This window comes from Heterocephalus glaber, unplaced genomic scaffold (assembly GCF_053883595.1).
Source record: "Heterocephalus glaber isolate CG9 unplaced genomic scaffold, H.glaber_assembly_v1.0 deba00001673, whole genome shotgun sequence".
Classification (NCBI taxonomy): Eukaryota; Metazoa; Chordata; class Mammalia; order Rodentia; family Bathyergidae; genus Heterocephalus; species Heterocephalus glaber.
In genome coordinates this window covers 6,767,004-6,789,965 of record NW_028258410.1, presented here as the reverse complement: position 1 = coordinate 6,789,965, position 22,962 = coordinate 6,767,004, and the positions used below count along the sequence as shown (strand labels likewise).

Sequence of the window (22,962 nt, the reverse complement as noted above, 5' to 3'; positions counted from 1 at the left end):
TATGTGTGGAGCATACATACACACAAACACACACATATATACACATATTAGACATATGTATGTATAATTTAACTTATATCATTTCAATCTACAACTTAATATGAATAAATTATATATTGGTACCCATATTTCACAAAATTACATGGTCCATGAAATCTTACAAAATTTTACCTCCTATTTATCCCTCAGCATATTTGTTATTTTTATGCTTGTCTTTTTGATTGATAATTCTCCAAGAAGATCAAAATTTATACTTTAATTTTAATAGGGCATTTTATTAAAAAAGGAATAAAAGTTTAATCCATATTAAGTGTTTTTAAACAGGAACAAGTTGACACAGATGCAGTTTTGCGGTAGCCCATACAAAGCACAAAAACAACATATTTCTACTATATTGTTAGTTAAGCTGGCTTACAGTCCATGGACAGATGTGCTACAGTAATTATTCATTCCAAGTTAAGTTTGGGAGCTCTTTCCACTTCCATGCCAGTGAATGTTGGAAGACTTTGACTTTCTTTTCATTTGCACAGGGGCTTGTAGCTTAGAGTTTGCCTTGAATCTCAGAGGAGATTTTGGACTTGGACTTTTCAGCAATACTGAAACTATTAGGACTTTGGCAACTTTAGAGATGGACTAAATGTCTTTTGTGTATAGGAATGTACATGGGTCTTTGAGGGGCCAGGGGCGGAATGTTATGGTTTGGTTCTAGATGTCCCCCCAAAGCCTCATGTGGTCATAGGATTGATTGAGAGTATGTGAAGCTGGAATTGATTCATGATGCAATGCTAGGCTCAAGGGCACTAGGATTAAGGGTGTGAGTGCTACCTCCCCTAAGGAGTCTGAATAAGATAAAAGGGGCAAGGAGACACCAGTAATTCTCTCTTGTTACCTTTGCTACCTTGTGTGTACCATGTTGTTTCTGGTCTGCCATGCCTGTTTTGCATCCTACTTTGGAGTTGGCTGATTATGGACTGAAACCTCTACAAACTGTAAGCCAAATAAACTCCTTCTCATTGAACTTTGAATGTGTGGTATTTTGTCACAGCAATGAGAGAAAAGTAACTAACACAGTGACTAAAGGCTGCAGTATTTTGCATGTCCATTTTATAAGGCTCCCTGCAATTACCAGCCTTGGAGGGAAGGCATGAACTGCTCTGGTTATTTTTACAGTTTCTCCTTGAATTCTCTTTAGACAAAACTCCCTGATAAATTTTGCAGTGGATTACCATATGAACAAAATTTCTACTGTGATATAATTAACCTCAGAATGAAAAAGGAATACACAGAAACATAAAGTTAAATTACATCAGATATATAAATATTGTACCAATGGAAATTTCAACTCCTGAAATCTAAGTTTGACAAATTTCCAAGCAGATATTATTGGAAGAAGGTTTTTTTTTCAGCCTTTGTCTCACAGTAAGTATCATTTTTAAAACTGGGGAGAAATACACTAGTAAAATAAAACGAGAATTTTATCAGACTAATATACATATTATTTAAACCTTACCATGAATACTGTTATGATTTGCAAAGGATTAATATAGAATTGTTGGAAACAAGGTATGCAAGCAACGTACATTTTTTGAAAATGTAATTTATGCAAGAATATTGATTTTCAGTAGACGTTAAGAAAATATATCATTATTACAATTGATGGTCCTTGTTGCCTTCACTCCCTCCAAAATAGATGGAGAAAATTTAATTGGTGAAAAGAAAAGAGTTTATTCCTTGCTAAGCCAAAGAACACAGGCAGGTTCCCTTTGGCATCAGAGTTCTATCTCCAAGTTTTGAGGTGAAAGGGCTTTTATGTCAAAGTCACCCCAGGCTCCTTTCCTCCCTTGTCCAAATTAAACCAGACCTTGAGCTCCTAATGTTGTATCTGAATATTCTTTTCAGAGGTACAAACTATTTTTTTGTCAGATCATTACTTTTCAGTCCAATTGCTGAGGGGAGGACAGGAAGGGGTGCCTTTTCCTGCTCTTGGCCAGAGGACAGGGGAGAAGTAGACAATCTTTGAAATCCTAATGTGTAAAGAGTATTTTACTTTCTTGGTTCCCTCATCTTCAGGAATTTGACATTCTATGTGCTCCACAATCTTACTGTGCCTCAGTAAAGTCCCAAGTCTAGAATTATTTCAATTAGTATGGAAAAGCATTGGGAATTAAAACACAGGAAATAATATATAAAAATTCATTTTAGAATAAATAGTTAAGCATTCTTACTCAGATTTGCTAAAACTACTTATACCAGAAACACAATATTATAAGCATGTTCTCTGGGGTGAAAATATCTTGGTAGAATCACAGTGTCAACCTGTAATTGCTCTGATTTTACATTAGCAACATTTTCTGTCCTTTTTCTGCACTAAAATATGTGGGAAGGAGTCCCTGTGGTACATTATTATCATGTGAATTAAATGTGTTAATGAAGGAAAGGGTTTGCAATAGTATTGGGTTCATTCTGCACACAAGATGTTACCTTAGAATAAAAAAGAATCAAATGTCAATATATTCCCATAGCTATACTTAACAACTAAATATTTTTGCTCATATTCTGTATATTTTTACCCATGAAAAGAAACATATCACTAATTATAAAAAATGCCACTCATGAAAATAAAAACAATTTTTCAGTCAATTTAGCTAAATATCAACATTGATTATTCAACCATTAGTCCAGTAGAGCATCATGGGTAGAAGGAACTCGACCAGTGTACCTAGCTTCATCCTCATGGGGCTGATGGACTCTGAAGAGACACAGCTGGTCCTTTTCTTGCTCTTTCTCCTGATTTACCTGATCACAGTGCTAGGGAATGTGGGGATGATACTGTTTATTGGCCTGGATCTCCAGCTTCACACCCCCATGTACTTTTTTCTCACTCACTTGTCATTTCTCGACCTCAGCTACTCAAATGTCATCACCCCTAAAACCTTACAGAACTTACTGACTTCCACCAAGAGCATCTCATTCCTGGGCTGCTTCACCCAGATGTACTTTTTTGTTATCTTTGTTGCTGCCGAATGTTTGCTTCTCTCCTCCATGGCCTATGATCGCTATGTAGCTATCTGCAATCCCCTGCACTATCCAGTCATTATGTCCACAAGACTGTGCTGTGCCCTGCTCACTGGGTCCTATGTGATTGGCTTTGTGGGTTCCACTGTCAATGTGGTTTTCATGAGCAAACTGCATTTCTGCAAGTCTAATGTCATCCAGCACTTTTTCTGTGACATATCCCCAATTTTAGCCCTGTCCTGCAGTGACACATTTGAGGTTGAACTCATTGTATATATTTGTGGTGGATCCAATTTAGTGGCGTCCTTCATTATCATATCTGGATCCTATATGTCCATCCTCTCCACTATTCTAAAAATTAATTCCACTGCTGGAAAGAAGAAAGCCTTCTCCACCTGTGCCTCTCATCTCCTGGGAGTCATCATCTTCTACAGCACTATGATATTTACTTATCTGAAACCAAAGACGTCCTACTCCTTGGGAAGGGATCAGGTGGCTTCTGTGTTTTACACGATTGTGATCCCTATGCTGAACCCTCTCATTTATAGTCTCAGAAATAAGGAGGTGAAAAATGCTGCTGTTAGAATCCTGCAGAAGAGAGATACCTGCAGGAAACTAAAATAACAATGATGCTAGGCATTTAAACTTGTCCACTTGTTTTTGTTTTTTCTTTTTTCTGGGAAATTCTTTGTTCTCTTATGTAAATAGCTGATATTTTATCCTCTCCACTTGCCCTTGACTTAATCATAGACATTTCAAAGGACATTTTTTTTCAAATTCACCTTGGAATTTTCACTCTAGTTCAACTGTTAAATCTATCATGTAATAAACCTGTGATTTAAAGGCAATTATTGTGCAAAACAAGAAATTATTGTAATTTTAAAACTATATTATATAGTATCTGTGCATACTACAATGATAGAGAATTTTAGAATGAAAAAGCACTACATGTTCCAGAAATCATTCTGTTTATAGAGATTAACAGCAGCAAGATTTAGAGCATTAGATTTCAAATCAAGATTATATCATTTAGATTCTAGATCTGGTACATTTCAACCTCCATGAATTCACTGCACTGCAGAGGTCCAGTATTCCTACCTACACAGGGGATGCAGTAATTCCATGTCCTTCTAAGAAGAGTGTGGATGTAAAACTTTTCAGACACTAGCAATAAATACTGGTGAATATGGTCGGAGGAACTACAGTCCTATAATATTTCAATATACAATACATATTTCTGAAAAGTATTCCTTATTTTACCAATCTATAACACAAATTAATTTAGGAACAAACAGCAAAAAGAAAAAATAAGGCAGTAATTCTTGATTTTGAATTATAAGTAAAGTAATATATTAATTTATAGTGAAATTATAGGAAAGTGATATATCTTAATGTTCAAGGGAATTTGGAAAATAATTTTTAAAGAAGAGAAAAACACAACATCCATTGTTCACAATTTTGTGCATGGTTTTGTAGATCATTGTTTATAAATGTATATCTATGTTTTAATGTAATTCCTGTCATTTCTTGTAAAATCTCTGATGGTTTTCCTCACTTATTTTAAATTTTATTATCTAATAATCTCTGTGTAATTAAGACCTGTCAGATTAACATGTACTTAGTATACAAGTGTAATTACCATTCTCATTGTGTAGGGCTACTACCTGAAGTGGTGTGAATTTAATCATTGAGCAATAGTAGCTGTTAAGTGTGTTCCTGTTTTTTTTTCTTTTCTCATAGTTTTTCCATTCCCTCTTTTCCTTTCCCCTTCCCCTCCCTTCACTCCTTCATCTTTGGACCTTTTTTCCTATTTCAAATTATCAATTATTCATTTAAATCATTTTAACCCTTTTTTACACTATCAGTTTCTCACACTAGTGAAACTATTCAGTATTTAGATTAATGACACTATGAACAGTTCGAAGAAGTGTGCTCCAAGCCTCATTGTGGAAAACAATCACCACACTTGTTGGGAGATTATCTGGATACATCTTTGATATATTTTACACCATCCCCAGCAGGAAGCCCTCTCTCCTTTCTCTCATCAAATTTGTTGGATTCACTGAAGTAAAGCACCAGGAACATATCCAAGAGTACCCAAATTAAGGAGGTGGCTATGAAATTCTTTGACTGCTGGTGACTGACATGAGTGATGCTGAGCAATACAGAACCTACAGGCTGGATATTAAGAGAAGACTGGTCAGACTTTATAAGAAAAAGCAGAGAGATCTTGCTAAGATGAGAAAATGTCTCAGGCCAGAAGAATTGACAAACCAGATGAACCAAATAGAAACAAGCATGCAATATGAACAACTGGAAGAAAGCTTTCAGGAACTAGTGGAAGATTACTGGTGTGTTATTGAATGACTGGCTCAAGAGTAAGATTATTCTATTTTGTATGGGAAGCTCACAAATTCCTATACATTGTGCTGTGGAAAACCTGATGATAACTTTAATGTTAAGATCTTGTAACATTTTACTTACACTGAAAGTTATCTATGTTATCATTAGTTGAATATTTTCTTTTTGGAGAGATTGTATATTTTAAAATACTGTCTAGAATGTTTATGAGCATATATAGCATTAAAAAATATAGCTTCTAAAATAAAAAAAATGTGTTCCTGTGAGCCATGTGGACACCAAACCTTTGTGTGACATGTCAAGGAGTTTCAGCTGCCAGCTTCTTTGCCTTTCTCCTCATGTCTTCAGGCGTGTAGTGTTCTAAAAAAAAAAATCATGATTTTCTTGTTTGCCTCACTTGTTATACTTTTTACATAAAGCTGTTGTAATGGATAGATTTTACAAGAAATTTAGAATGTGTGAAACTCTATATGGTTAGATGAAGAAGAGATATAAAAATCTCCATATTGCCAAATTATTTATCTCAACATTTATAATTGTCATTTAAACTTTCTCTTTGCTATTTTAAAGTTATTGTATAATAAATACCTCCATTTTGCAAGTAAACTATTTTATTTAATCTTGAGTACTAATTATTATACTGATTATTCTACTCCAAACTTCTGATTATAAAAATTACTTGTTTGAAATTTGTTATTTTTTGTAAACATATATTTCTTTACTTTAGATGCCTAAAGTGCAACATCTCTACTTTAATGATTGTTTTATCAGTGCTTTAATAATTTATAACTGTTAATGAATTTACCCAAATATTTAAATATATACTATATTACTCAAATTTTCAAATCAATAGCAAAATTATGACTTTACTTATAGCAATATTGGTTAGAATCATTCTTTTCCTTTTAATTTATATTAAAAAAATCTATATCTAGTTATTCCTGATTGTCTTTCTTCATATCATAGTTAAGAATTTAATAAATATTTTTGTTCAATACATTGTTTGGGCTCTTGTCTTATAACATAAATATCCTAGTAATTTCATATATTCACAGTCTACTTCCCCTCTCCAGTTGTTTTTAAAAGGTACAGTTTTACCTTATTTTCATTTATATGTATTTTTATGATTTAGAATATATTGTGTCAGTTTTTGTTGTATCAGCTTTGGTGCTAGAATTTATGACATTGTAGACAACATTTAAGTTAAAGAAATTCTTTTATTTTAATTAAATTTGAGCTAAGTTACTTTCTTCATTACATAGGGAAGAAAGCATTTATATTGTTATTACATGAGCATAATATGACCTAGTGGGCTATTGATCTTTTTCCAGCTTTTGGAGTAACCAGGGCAGTGCATAGACACTGAGTATCCAAGCACCAGGGTGCCAGTCCTGGGAATTGAGGCACTGGGGCCATGGCTGTAACCTGCACACAGATTATGCAGACACCATATTTCCCCTCATTCTCACTCCCAAGAGCAGAGGGGATGAAAGCAGCTGTGGTCCAGGCTCCCCAAGGACAAACGTGGCAGGAGACAGAAGTCACCATGGAGGGCAGAGCTCAGCTGCAGCCTGCACAAAATGGCCTCTCCCACCTGGACAGGAGCTGAGAAGGTGACACAGGTAAAGACAACATGATTTCCATTTTACTCCTTCAAATAGACCTTGTCCCACAGTGGAATTCTATTGGTCTTTGGTACAGATGGCCCCACAAGGAAGCAGAAATACCATGTGTGTGAGTGTGTGTGTGTGTGTGTAATATTATAAGTATTAAAACTACTACTTTTGTTATTAACTTCTTTTGTTACCTTCTCTCTAGTCAAGTTGGGGGGAATAAAATAATAAAACAACACTTAAACAGTTATAAATTAAAAAATTAAAGATTATTTGTGAAAAAATGAAAAGTGTAGCAATGTATTCAACATAAACCCATGATATAGAAGCCTTGCACAGAAACCAGTGGCAGCCCTGCTGGACCACACAGTGTGGGCCATGCGGTATCTGAATCTGCACAGCAGAGGGGTGGGGGTGCAAAAGTCCATGGTTATGAGCCCCAGAACATAGAGCACAAATGAGTAGCAGAGAGGGCCTCTCTGAGGCTCCTTGGTGAAAATTGAAGCCCACTGGGAACATGAAGAAAATCTCTTCAATAAAGGCTCACTGGACCATCATGGTTGGTAAGTTGGTAGGATCAGCACTTCCTATACAAACCTGGACTCACTTAGTGGGGAGGACAGCTGGACTCTGCAGTAGAAACTTGTAGAGTATTTTTATTTTTTATTTTTTTCCCATTAAGTTTATTGGTACATTTTAGGTATAAAATATAGTTACGTTCATCATTGGGATCTTGTACTATTACATGAGTATCTTGGTTCTTATTTTTTTCCCCATTCCTCTGCCCTCCCTTCACCCCCTCCACCCTACCTTATTTGCAAAGACTTTGTTTCCATATTTTTCCTTTTCTCGTATTTTTTATTTTCCCTTTTTTCCTTTCCCCTACCCCTCCAACTTTCCCTGCTCCTTTAGACCTTACTTCCTATTACACAATATCAATTATACATTTTTAAATTTACAATATCAATATCTAGGAGACATTACCACAGATTTTACAGAATTTAAAAGGATATGGAAGGCATATTACAAAAATATTTTTTGAAATAAATTTGACAAATTCTAAGAAGTACCTTGGAGGACAAATTAATGAAAATAACCCTGGAGGAAATATAAAATATGAACAGCACCTATTAAAGAAAGTATATTCCTAGCATGAAAAACTACCTATATGACAACAGCAGGCTCATATACATTTTAACTGATAAATTATATAAAACAATTAAAGCAGAAAAAAGAAGGAACACTTCTCCCCTCATTTTAGGAACTCAACATTGTGCTAATCCTAAAACTGGATAAAGATAATAGAAGAAAAAAGTATGAACATCAATAGAAATTTGTTTAACAAAACAAGCTATTAGAAGTCAGATCTGGCAGTATGTAGAAACTTGTAGAGTTTAATCCTACAGAAGGTCAGGGACCTGAACTTGGGCCTTGCAGCCAGAAATCACCCTGAATCTCAGTACACTACAGCTGGCTTGCTGAGACTTAGCAATTTAGACCTGCACACTGTTGCCCACATTGTCTAAAAGGAGAGTAGAGACATATCCTGAGGGAGACCATAGTCTCCTTTTAGGTTCTATATTTCTCTCCCTCTTCCTGTTCCTGTCCCATTCTCAATTTTTTTCTTTCTCTCTATCATCTCAGGTGTCACTATTATAGCAAGGTGAATACAATTTGCAGCTTCCTTCTTGTTGCCAGTTTCTTCTGTACTTGTCCCTGTTCTTTCACTCTGTCTTTTCCTCCTGTATTCAACAAATTCCCATAGTTTGCATGATCTTCCCATGTCCATGAGCCTAACCTCTAACCTTTACCTCTCCTTCTCTCTATCCCTCCCTCCCAAACACATTCCAAATCCTTATCCTGAAGAGTAAATTTGACGTATGGAAGGGTTTATTCACTACAAACATATTTTGGGCTGGCCCTAAATTTTGATCTAGCTCCTGAGGTTAAAGGTGACAGATTAACTGCTACCACAAATTGTAGTTTTCTAAGCTGTATTTGAGGCTATTGTTGATGCTGATTGTGTCAATTGGACTAAGGTGTTGTGATTGATTTAATCAGTTATCCTCCCTGGTGTACTGAAAACGAGATTGCCTAAGAGTCATTACAGACTCAAAGGCTAAAAAGTCCAGCTATACCTGGAAGATATCTCTGAGAAACAATCACACCATAAAGGTTTTAAACACAAGTAATAAAGATACTTGCAATAAGAAATATTGAATTATCAACCCAGGAATTAAAGCAAAAAACAGCACCAAAAACAAAATTAAAAATGAGAAGCACCTTAGCAAGATGCAAAACCAGACTTCCAGCTCACAAAAGGCAAATTCTGGGGGAAAAGAGGTGGAAAAATATGATAATCAACCAACTGGACACCCTGAACTGATAGCACAGGAAATAACAAAACAGATGAATGAAGCTACAGAAAAATTCAAAACAGAAATATTTTCCCAGATAACTACAGATTTGGTGAGCAGAATGAAAGACATGATTAGAGACTCTAGAACAGAAAGAAATTAAAAAAAAATAGATGAGCTCTGAACCATGCTGGAAGCCATGAATGCCCAGCATAGGAAAGAAATGGAAACCATAAACACCTAACATAGGAAAGAAATGTAATCCATGAAACAGATTCAAACAGATATAAAGGAGATTAAAAACTGCATTGAGAGCATGCAGAGCAGATGGAGCAAATGTGAAGATAGAACATCAGATATAGAAGACAGGATTGCAGAAATCAGAGATTTCTTAAAAATAGTAAGAGACCAGGTGTCAATCCAGCAGCTTCTAGATGATGCAAAGAAGAATAACATAAGACTGATAGGAATCCACAAAAAAGCAGAAGAAAGTACAAATGACATAAAAAATCTGTTCACAGAAGTAATAGTAGAAAACTTCCCAGAGGGAGGTAGACATACAGATAATTGACATACAGATAATTGAGACATATAGAACTCCAATTAACCATGATCAAAAAAAAATCTACACCTAGACATATAATAGTCAAGACCACAGAAACCCAACAGAAGAACACAATCCTACAAGCAGTTAGAGAAAAGAAACAAATCACATACTAAAGAAACACCATCCACTGTGAAGCAGACTTCTCAACACATATACTCAAGTGAAGGAGAGCTTACAGTGAAGTATTTCAAGCCCTAAAAGAAAATAACTTTCAACCTAGATGGTGGTATCCTGTAAAATTATCTTTCAAAATTGATGACAAAATTAAATACTTTCATGACAAATAACACCTGAGAAATTTCATAGACAACAAATGAGCACTACAAACAATTCTAAACAATATACTAGAAAAAGACAATGAAAATCACAACTCCATGAGGCCCAATGGAGCAAAGCCACCAGGCAAGGAAAGAAACTAAAGGGAAAGGGTGAAAAATAAAAAAATAAAAGAGCCAACAACACTAAAACATCATGACAGGGATGACTCAATATTTATTCATTATAACCATCAATGTTAATGGCCTCAATTTATCAATCAAAAGAAATAGGCAGGCAGAATGGATTAAGAAGCAAAATACAACAATATGCTGTATACAAGAAACACACCTAATTCAAAAAGAAATTCACAGACTGAAAGTCAAAGGATAGAAAGCAGTTCTCTATGAGACAGGAACCCAGAAAAAAGCAGGGGTAGCAATCTTATTTGCAGACAAAGTAAATTTCAAACCAAGGCAAATTAAGAGAGACAAAGGATGTAATTACATCCTTGAAAAGGGAACAATCCAAGAGAAAGAGATGACAATCATAAATATGTATGCACCAAATACGAATGCCCCAAATATAAAAAACAAATATTAATGGACATGTAAAACCAAATAGGCACAAATACAATTGTAGTGGGGGATCTGAATATCCCACTGTCACAAATAATACATCATCTAGACACAAAATCAACAACAAAATACTAGAACTGAACCAAGCTTTTAAACAAATTGACTTAATAGATGTCTACAGAGTGTTTCACCCCGCAAAATCAGAATATACATTATTTTCAGCTGCACACAGGTTATTCTGCAAAATAAATGACATGCTAGCTCATAAGACAGGATTAAGTAAATTCAAAGGAATTAAAGTTACCCCCTGCATATTATCAGACTACATTGCAAGAAAATTGGAGATCAATAGCTTAAGAAACCACTAGAACTTCACAAAAACATGGAAATTGAATATACTCTCCTGAACAACCAATGGGTCACAGAGGAAATTAAAGAAGAAATTAGACAGTTTCTACAATTAAATGATACCACCAATACAACACACAAGAATCTACAGAACACAATAAAAGCAGTTCTACAAGGGAAAATCATACCAGTGAATGCCCATATTAGGAAAACAGAGAGAGCTCAAATAAACAATGTAATGCTGAACTTCAAGCTCCTAGAAAAAGAAAAGCATGACAAACCTAAAGCTTGAGCAAGAGAGGAAATTATAAAGAAGAGAGGAAAAATCAATGTAATGGAGACTAAGAGAATGATACCAAAAAATCAATTAATCAAAGAGTTGTTTTTTCAAAACAATAAAAAAATCAATAAACCCTTAGCCAACCAGATCAAAAAAAGGAAAGAAAAGCCTCAAATCCATGCAATTAAGAATGAAAAAGTTGAAGTTACAACAGATCCAGCAGATACCCAGAGGTTCATCAATACCTACTTTGAAGACTAGTACTCTATTAAAATGGAAAACAAGAAATGGATAGATTCCTAGATATGTACTAATTAGCAAAGTTAAACAAAGAAGATATAAAAATTCTAAACACCCCAATTACAATCAGTGAAATTGAAAACATAATTAAAAATTTACCAACGAAGAAAAGCCCAGGTTCTGATGGCTTCACTGCTGAATTATTTAAGAGACTTAGAGAAGAACTATCACCACTGCTATTTAAAATCTTCAAGGAAATTGAAAGGGAAGCAATACTTCCAAATTCATTCATGGAAGCAAGTATTATTTTGATTCCAAAGCCAGGGAAAGACCCAACCAAAAAAGAGAACTACAGGCCAAAATCCCCAATGAGCGTAGATGCAAATATCCTCAACAAGATAGTGGCAAACAGAATACAGAGGGTCATCAAGATGATCATACACCCTGACCAAGTCAGATTTATCCCAGAGATACAAGAATATTTCATCATATGTCGAACAATAAATGCAACACACTATATTAACACAGCCAAGGACAAAATCCATAAGATCATCTCAATAGATGGAGAAAAAACATTCAACAAAATCTGACACCCATTCATGATAAAATCACTACAGAAAATTAGAATAGAAGGTCTTTATCCAAACCTGATTAAGGCTAACAATGAAAAACCAACAGCCAACAGCATACTAAATGATCAAAAACTCAAAACTTTCATACTAAAATCAGGAACAAGACAAGGATGTCCATTATCATCATTCCTGTTCAATATAGTTCTGGAAATATTAGTCACAGCAATTAGAAAGAAATAAAAAGAAATAAAGATAGGAAAGGAAGAAGTTAATCTGTGATTATTTGCTGATATGATATCCTATATAGAAGATGTACAAAACTCTGCAAAAAGATTTCTAGACTTAATTGACAGATTTAGTAGAGTAATTGGATACAGAGTCAACTCTCAATAATCAATAGCCTTCTTGTACACAAATAACAGACTTTCTGAGAGAGAAATTAGGGAAATAATTCCTTTCATGATAGCATCCAAAAAAATGAAATATCTAGGAATCAATCTAACAAAGGAAGCAAAAGACCTCTACACTGAAAACTATAGCATTCTGAAAAAAAAAGATCAAACAGCATATAAGAAAATGGAAAGACACCACTTGTTCCTGGGTAGGAAAAATGAATATAGTGAAAATGGACATACTTCCAAAACAACTATATAGATGTAATCCAATGGCTATTGAAATCCCAAAAATGTATTTCAAAGAGCTAGAGAAAACAATTTAAAAGTTCATTTGGAACCAGAAGAGACCTAGAATAGCAAAAGCAGTTGTAGGCAACAGAGCCATGGCAGTGGGTATCATGATCCCCAACTGGAAACTATACTACAAAGTCACTGTGATAAAAACAGCATGGTACTGGCAAATAAAGAGACCTGAGCATCAGTGGAATAGATTAGAAGATGCAGAAACAACTCCACACATACTCAGCCACCTTATCTTTGACAAAAGAGCCAACCATCCTCATTAGAGGAAAGATAGTCTCTTTAATAAATGGTGTTGGAAAAAAACTGGATTTCAACATGCCGAAGTTTAATACTAGACTTTTATTTATCCCCATGCACTAAATTAGGGTGGAAGTGAATTAAGGACCTAAATATTAAAACAGAAACACTAAACTTGCTGGAAGATAAGTTAGGTACAACTCTTGAGGACATTAGTATAGGAAAAGACTTTTTGAACAAAACCTCAGTAGCATGGGAATTTGCACAAAGAATCAACAACTGGGATCTAATCTTATTAAAAATCTTCTGCACTGCAACACAAACCACCACCAGAGCTAAGAGACAAGCCACATGTGGCAAAATGTTTTAGCAGCTATGCCTCAGACAAAGGGCTACTATCTAGAATATACAAAGAACTTAAAAAATCAGACCCCCCCCAAATTTAAAGACCTAATTTAAAAATGGGCATCTGAAATGAACAGACATTTCTCAGACAAAGAAGGAAAAGTAACAATAAACATGCGAAAAAGATGTTCAATATCACTGGTCATTCAAGAGATGCAAATGAAAACAACACTGAGATTTCACCTTACCCCAGAAAGAATGGCTGCTATCAAGAAATGAACCAATAATAAATGTTGGTGCTGTAGCGGGAAGAGAAGAATCATTCTCCAGTGTTGGAGGGAGTGCAGAATGGTGCAACCATTGTGGAAATCAGTGTGGAGATACCTCAAAAAATTAGGATTAGAGGTTCCATGTGACCCAGCTATTCCCCCACTGGGTATCTTCCCTCCAAATTTAAAAGAATTATACAATGGTGATATATGTGTGCCCATATTTATAGCGGCACAGTTTGTAATAGCTAAAGCTTGGGAAAAGCCCAAGTGCCCATCAACTGGAGACTGGATAAAGAAAATGTGTGTGTGTGTTTTTTTTAATAAAATGGAGTACTACTCAGACATAAAGAATGAGAAATTAGAGACATTTATAGGTAAATGGATGCACATTGAGGACATACTCAAGTGAAATAAATAGGACACACATGTAAATACTGAACAGTTTCTCTGGTGTGAGAAATTGAAAGTGTAAATAAGAATTACAATGAATAATTGATAATTTGAAATAGGAAGTAAAGGTCCATAGGGTTATCAGAAGTGTGAGGGGTAGGAGAAAGGAAAAATATGATAAAAATGAAAAATGGAAACAAAGTCTTTGTAAATAGGGAAGAATGGAGTGGTTGAAGGGAGGGCAGGGGAATGGGGAAAAATAAGAACCAAGATATATCATGTAAAAGTACTAGTTTCCAATGATAAATGTAAATATACTGTATATCTAAAAGTACCAATAAAAGAGTTTAGGAAAAAAAACATAAACCCATGATAAAGGTGTAGTTTGATGGATATGTTAACACATTTGAGTCATATTCTCATATTCATGCATCTGAATATCCAAATCTACTTTATAATTTCCATAAATATGTAATTAAAAATTAAAATAAAATTAAGTCTTTCAAAAGGGATGAAAAATTATACTAAGAAAAATCCAAGAGAGAGAAGATGGTAGGGGCATAGAGAGAGAGATAGAGAACTACACATGACCTGATTTGGATTAAATGTTAGAAAATCTTGCATAAGAAAGCAATCCTAAGAGCAGCTTGCAATCACATCCTACTGAGGTGATACTGACAGAAATTCACTGTCACCCCCTCATTTGCCTGAAACCTCGGTGTTACCACTTAGTCACACAGTTGGATACTGGTATTTAATCTCCAAAGTAGCCTGTCAGTGTATAAACTAAATTATTGATGAATAACAATGTCTTTGAATGAGTGGAACATTATAATAATTAAGAGAAACAGATCCTGTATCCACAGTAGTCATCTCTGGTACTTTGGGGACATTTGCACATTTTCCTGAGAAAGTCATTTTTATCTATACATGAAAATTGATTTGTTCATGACTTTGTGCAAGATACACAATAGCATTTGCCTCAAATTCTCATTATGTACATTGTCAAATTCTCCCTTTGCTTCATCATCTTGGATTTTCATACTCAATAATATATTTCAACTTCACTACTATAAATTTTTTCTTATTGTTTTCAAGACAACATATAACTTGATTATATAGAACAAGAGCAAGTTTTTGCCCACTGAATTCATTACAAAATTTATGTTAGTGTCAGGACTAATAATGTATTTCCACTCATTGTTCTTTAATAAAATAAAAATAAAACGAAGTACACTAAAATAGGAAAACATCACACACAGATGGCCTGTAGATGAAGCCAATTGCACTCCCAAACCAGAATGGAGTTTCTTCTCCAGGCAGTTCTTACCACCAGTACATCTAGGGAAGACTGGGGTCTCCCCCAATGCATAATGCACGGGGGTGTTGGTTAATAATAGGCTAACATAGCAGGTCATGGTAGATTGTACAGTAGCCATGAGATGAGGACAAGATCCTGAATCCCCAGGATTCTAATAACTATGCAAATCTATAAGTGCACATTTAAAAAATTGTGTCAAAAATAATGCATCATTGGAAAAATTGCTCTTGTGTAAAAAAATGTTAAAAAGCCTTGAGTTGGTTCATTTCTTTTGAATTTTTTTTTATATTTTTTCTAATGAATATGTGTTATTTCTATGTCCAAATTAGACTTGTAAGAAAAAAATGTTCCTAGTGAAAATTTTATTGTTCCACTCAAAAATTTTATTGTTTGAGTATGTCAGTCATAAAATGAGCATGCCTCTGGAAATTGTTTTATTCTGCACCCTAGTCAAAACTTCCAGATTCATCCTTTGAATGTAATTATTATTCTCTGAAATTTTAAGTAAGTATGTGTCAATATGAGAAGTTAGCAAAATGAGTTTGGCAACAATTTAGAGTATCACAGAAGATCTGTATGCTCTTAAACATGGAGCTTGTAGGAGAAAAACAAACAAAAATTCTGTCCAATTCTTTGCAAATTTAATCCTCAAAGTTTGTCCTTGGAATTATGCCAAGCAGTCTTCATTTGAAATGGCTCCCTGAGGTGACCAAATGCTGCAGTTTTTCCACATGCCCATTATATAAGGATCCCTGAAATTAACACGCTTGGAGGGAAGGCATGAACTGCTCTGGTTATTTTTACAGTTTCCCTCTAGAATGCTCTGCAGACAAAACTTCTTGATAAATTTTGCAGTTCATTAACATATGAACAAAATATCTACTGTGATATAATTAACCTCAGAGTGAAAAAGGAATACACAGAAACATAAAGTAAAATTACATCAGAAATATAAATATTATACCAACAAAACTTTCAACACCTGAAATTTAAATTTGACAATTTTCCAAGCAGATATTATTGGAAGAAGATTTATTTTTCAGCCTTTGTCTCACAGTATCATTCTTAAAATTGGAGGGAATTACAGTAGCTGAAATAAAATGGGAATTTTATTGGACTATTATGCATGCATACACACATTATTTAAATCTTGCCATGAAGAATGTTGTGATTTGCAAAACAGTAATATAGAATTGATGGAAACAAAGTATGCAAGCAATGGACATTTTCTGAAACTATAATTTATGTGAGAATATTGATTTTCAGTAGACATTAAGAAAATATATCATTATCACAATTGACAGTCCTTATTGACTTTATTCCCTCCAAAATAGATGGAGAAAATTTATTTGGTGGAAATAAAAGAGCTTATTCCTCACTAATTCACAGAAGACAAAGGGGTTCCCTTTGGCATAAGAGTTCTATCTCTGAGTTTTGAGGGGCAAGGGCTTTTATGACAAAGTCACCCCAGGCTCCCTTCCTCCCTTGTCCAAATTAAACCAGACCTTGAACTCCTATGGTTGTATCTGAATATTCTTTTCAGAGGTACAAACTATTTTTTTGTCAGATCATTACTTTTCAGTCCAATTGCTGAGGGGAGGACAGGAAGGGGTGCCTTTTCCTGCTCTTGGCCAGAGGACAGGGGAGAAGTAGACAATCTTTAAAATCCTAGTGTGTAAAGAATATTGTACTTTCTTGGTTCCCACATCTTCAGGAATTTGACATTCTATGTGCCCCACAATCTTACTGTGCCTCAGCAAAGTCCCAAGACTAGAATTATTTCAATTAGTATGGAAAGGCATTGGGAATTAAAACACAGGAAATAATACATAACATTGATTTTAGAATAAATAGTTAAGCATTCTTACTCAGATTTGCTAAAACTACTTATACCAGAAACACAATATTATAAGCATGTTCTCTGGGGTGAAAATATCTTGGTAGAATCACAGTGTCAACCTGTAATTGCTCTGATTCTATATTAGTAACATTTTCTGCCCTTTTTCGCACTAAAATATGTGGGGAAGAGACCCTATGGTACAATATTTTCATGTGAATTAAATGTGTTGATGAGGATCCCCGTGTGGCTTGGAGCCCCTGCTCCATCCCCATGCTCTGCACAACTTGATCAATCAGCAAAATCTGAGGATCCAGGCAGCATGAAGCCCCCATTACATTCTGGGCTCCTGCATTTGCAGGGTGTGGACCTTGGCACTGCTTGGAGGACCCCTCTGTCCCTGCCTTCTGCTTAGCTGTGCAGGCACCTGCAGGTCCCAGACCTGCCCTGCCACCAGTCTTCATCATACAGCCTACTGCCTCTGGCCTCCTGGCTTTTCTGCTACTTGGTTCCACAATACATAAGCACGGGGGATCATAAAGTCCCTTGTTGATCTCCACAAGATAGAGCAGAAGTGAGCAACAGAAAGAGGGACTCTCTGAGGCTTCTCGATGAAAACTGAAGCTCAGGGGAAAAGTGAAGAGAATTTCTGCAATAAAGGGACACCAGACTACCATACTTGGTAAGTTGGAGGGATCATCACCTCCCATCAGAACCTGCACTATCTTCAGGGGAAGGACAACTGGAACCTGCAGTAGAACCTTGCAGAGTTCAAACCTGTAGGAGGACAGGGAGCTCAACTTGGGACTAGCAGCCAGAAATCTGCCTGAATCTTACAGGCCTGCTACTGGCTTGCTGAGACTCTTTGACTTGTATCTGCACATGGCAGGCCACTTTGTCTACTGTGACAGCAGAGGCATACCATGAAGGAGAACTTTCATCTTTATTTTTTGTTATTTGCAAAAAAATTCTCTCATTTTTAATTCTTAATTTTTATTTTTTTCTACTCTTCAAATTTTTATTTTTGCCTTCTCTTTTTTCTCCCCCCCCCATTCTCTCCCTGTCCAACATTGCTCTTCATCTTCCTTTTTCTTTTCTGGACTGAATCCAGATTTCTCCTTTATTTTTCTTTTCTTCTCTTTTTCCTTCTCTCAATTATCATTAGTTTTAAAGGAAAGTAAATACAGTATCTAGCCTCCCTAATGCTGTTAGGTGGCTATGTTCAAGTCTTTGTTCTTTTCAGCTTTTTCCTCTTGCATTCAACAGTTTCTTAGAGTTTGTGTGATCTTTCTGTGTCTTCTGCCCTCACCACTAACCTTTGCTGATACTTCTACCTACCTGTCCCTCTATCCCCAACTCCTTGAACTCCCCATGCTGAGGGTAAAATTGCTATATTGAAGAGTTGATTCACTATAAACATATGTTGGATTGGTCCTCTATTTTGATTTAATTCACACAGTTAAATGTGATAGATTAATAACTACCACAAATTGTCATTTTCTAAGCTGTGCTTGTCGCTATGGTGTTCCTGATTGTATCACTTGAGCCAAGATGTTGTGATTGCCTTCCTGGTATAATGAAAATGAGATAGCCTCAGAGTCATTAGAGTCTGAAAAACCTAAAAACAACATATCTGGAAGACACCTCTGAAAAGCAATCATTCCACAAGGGCTCTAAACACAAGCAACAAACATACTTACAATAAGCAATTTTGAAATATCAACCCAGGAATTAAACCATAGACAGTATGAAAAACAAAAATGAGAAGCTATTTAAGCAAGGCACAAACTCAGGCTTCCTCCCTACAAAAGGCAAATTCTGGGGAAAATGAGGTGGAATACTCTAAAAATCAACCACCTGAACACCCTGAACTGATAGAACAGGAAGAAACAAAACAGATGAATGAGGCTCTAGGAAATTCAAAGCAGACATAATCTCCCATATAACTACAGAGATAGTGAGCAGAGTGAAAGACATGATTAGAGCCTCTAGAGCAGAAACAGATAAAAAAAATAGATGACCTCAGAAACATGCTGGAAGCCATGAATATCCAACAGAAAAAGAAATGGAATCCATGGAACAGATTCAAACAGATAAAAAGGAGATTAAAAACTCCATTGAAAGCATGCAGAGCAGATTGAGCAAATGTAAAGATAGAATATCAGATATAGAAACAGGATTGTGGTTAAGGACAATGAAAATGGAGATTTCTTAAAAATAATAAGGGAGCATGAGAAATCAATCCAGCAGCTGCTAGATGATGAAAAGAAGAAAAACGTAAGACTGATAGGAGTCCACGAAAAATCAGGAGAAAGTACCATTGACATAAAAAAAACTGTTCACAGAAGTAATAGTAGAAAACTTCTCAGACAGAGGTGGAGAATTGGACATACAGATAAGAGAGGCATATAGAACTCCAACTGGCCATGATCAAAAAAAAAATCTACACCTAGACATATAATAGTCAAGATGCCAGAAACTCAACGGAAGAACAAAATCCTACAGGTAGTTAGAGAAAAGAAAAAAAATCATCTACAAAGGAAAGCCCATCAGAATCACGGCAGACTTCTCAACTCAAACCCTCAAATCAAGGACAGACTGGACTGAAATATTTCAATCTCTAAAAGAAAATAATTTCCAACCTAGACTGTTGTATCCTGCAAAATTATCTTTCAAAATTGATGGGGAAATTAGATACTACCATGACAAAGAACACCTGGGAAATTTCATGAACACCAAACCAGCACTCCAAACAATTCTAAGCAAGATCCTAGAAAAAGAAAATAAAGTCACAACTCCATGACGCTCAACATAAGGAATCCACCAGACAAGGTAAGAAACTAAAGGGAAAGGGGGAAAAATAAGAAATAAAAGAGCCAACAACAGCAAAACATCATGACAAGGATGAGTAAATATCTATCAATTATAACTCTCAATGTTAATGGCCTCAATTCACCAATCAAAAGAAATAGACTGATAGAATGGATTAAGAAGCAAAATCCAGCAGTATGCTGTATACAAGAAACACAGCTAACTCAAAAAAATTGATAGACTGAAAGTTAAAGGATAGAAATCAGTTCTCCACACAACAGCAACCCAGAAAAAGCAGGGGTAGCAATCTTATTTGCAGACAAAGTAAATTTCAAACCAAAACTAATTAAGAGAGACAAAGATGGTCACTACATCCTTGTGAAGGGAACAATCCAAGAGGAAGAGATGACAACCCTAAATATATGTACACCAAATATAAATGCCCCCAACCATACAAAACTAATATTAATGGACATGAAAAACCAAGTAAGCACTAATACAATTGTCGTGGAGGACCTCAATACCCCACTATCACAAATAAACAGATCATTTACACAAAAAATTAACAACAAAATTCTAGAACTGAACCAAGGTATTGAACAAATGGACTTAATAGATGTTTACAGTGTTCCACCCCACAAAATCAGAATACATATTCTTTTCACCCTCATATGGGCCAATTTCCAAATGAGCTAGACCACATTCTAGCTCATAGGACATGTCTAAGTAAATGTAAAATAACTGAAATTACCCCCTGTATGTTATTGGACCATAGTGCAATAAAATTGGAGATCAATAACATAAAAGAACCACAAAACTCCCACAAACACATGGAAATTGAATAGCACCCTCCTGAACAATCAATGGTTCATGGAAGAAATTAGACAATTTCTACAAGGAAATGATAATGCTAGTACAACATACAGGAATCTATGGGACACACTGAAAGAAGTTGTATGTGGGAAATTCATAGCACTGAATGCCCATATTTGGAAAACAGGGAGAACTCAGATCAATAACCTAATGCAGAACCTCAAGGTCCTAGAAAAAGAAGAGCATAACAAACCCAAAGTTCGTATGAGAGGAAGTTATAAAGATTAGACCAGAAATCAATGCAATGGAGACTAAGAGAAAGACACAAAAAATTAGTGAATTAAAGAGATGTTTTTTTGAAAGAATGAATAAAATTGATAAACCTTTAGCCAACCTTATCAAAAAAAGAAGGCAAAAGTTCAAATCCAGGAAAGTAAGAACAAAAAGGTGAAGTCACAACAGAATAAGCAGAAATTCAGAGGATCATGAATACCTACTTCAAGAACTGCTACTCTAATAAAATGGAAAAAAGCAGAAGAAATTGACAGATTCCTAGACACATATGAATTGCCAAAGTTAAATGAAGAAGATATAGAAATTCTAAACACCCCAATTACAATAAGTGAAATTGAAAATGTAATAAAAAATTTACTGACAAAAATAAACCCAGTTGCAGATGGCTTCACTGCTTAAATCCACAAGACAATTAAAGAACTATCACCATTATTCTTTAAACTCATCAAGGAAATTTAAATGGAACCAAGGCTTCCAAATTCATTCCTGGAAGCAAGTGTTACTTTGATTCCAAAACCAAGAAAAGACCCAACCCAAAAAGAGAACTACAGGCCAATCTCTCTAATGAACATAGATGAAAAATCCTCAACAAGTTATAGACAAACAATACAGAGGGTCATCAAGATGACCATACACCCTGACCAAGTTGGATTTATCCCAGGGATGCAAGGATGGTTCAACATTCATAAATCAATGAATGTAGTACACTATATTAACAGAGCCAAGGACAAAAACCATTTGATCAACTCAATAGATTCATAAAAGGCATTTGACAAAATCCAACACTGGTTCATGATAAAAACCCTACAGAAAATTAGCATAGAAGGTCTTTATCTCAACCTGATTAAGGCTATCTATGAAAAACCAACAGTCAACATCATACTAAATGGTCAAACACTCAAAACTTTCACACTAAAATCAGGAACAAGACAAGGATTACCACTATCATCACTCCTGTTTAATGTAGTTCTGGAAACATTAGGCACAGTAATTAGAAAAGAGAAAGAAATAAAAGGAATAGAGATAGGAAAGGAAGAAGTGAAACTGTCATTATTTGTTGATGATATGATACTTTAATAGAAGACCCAAAAAATGCTGCCAAAAGACTTTTAGATTTAACTGACAGATTCAGTAGAGTAGCTACATATAAGGTCAACAACCAAAAAACAATAGCCTTCTTATACAAAAATAGCAGACTCACTGAGAGAGAAATTAGGGAAATAATTCCTTCCACAATAGCATCCAAAAAAATGAAATATCTAGGAATCAATATAACAAAGGAAGCAAAAGACCTCTACACTGAAAGCTATAGGACTCTGAAAAAGGAGATCAAGGAGGATATAAGAAAATGGAAAGACATTCCCTGTTCCTGGTTAGGAAGAACCAATATAGTGAAAACGGCCATGCTTCCAAAACTACTATATAGATTCAATGCAATGCTGATTGAAATCCCAACAATATACTTCATAGAACTAGAAAAAATCCAAAAATTCATCTGGATCCAGAAGAAACCTGGAATAGCGAAAGCAATTCTGGACAACAGAGACATGGCTGGGGGTATCACAATACCCAACTTGAAACTATACTACAAAGCTACTGTGATAAAAACAGCATGGTACTAGCAAAGAAACAGACTCGAGGATCAGTGGAATAGATTAGAAGATGCAGAAACAACTCCAGACATACTCAGCCACCTCATCTTTGACAAAGGAGCCAAC

At 35.2% G+C, this 22,962-nt stretch overlaps 1 protein-coding gene across 1 annotated transcript; it reads left to right on the top strand.

The window, feature by feature from the left end:
• Nucleotides 1-2,691: 2,691 nt before the first annotated feature.
• Nucleotides 2,692-3,706, top strand: LOC101714113 (olfactory receptor 8H1-like). The gene has a single exon (XM_013070867.3). The coding sequence runs from the start codon at nucleotides 2,692-2,694 to the stop codon at nucleotides 3,637-3,639; it is 948 nt and encodes a 315-aa protein (XP_012926321.1). The 3' UTR covers nucleotides 3,640-3,706.
• The last annotated feature ends 19,256 nt before the right edge of the window (nucleotides 3,707-22,962 follow it).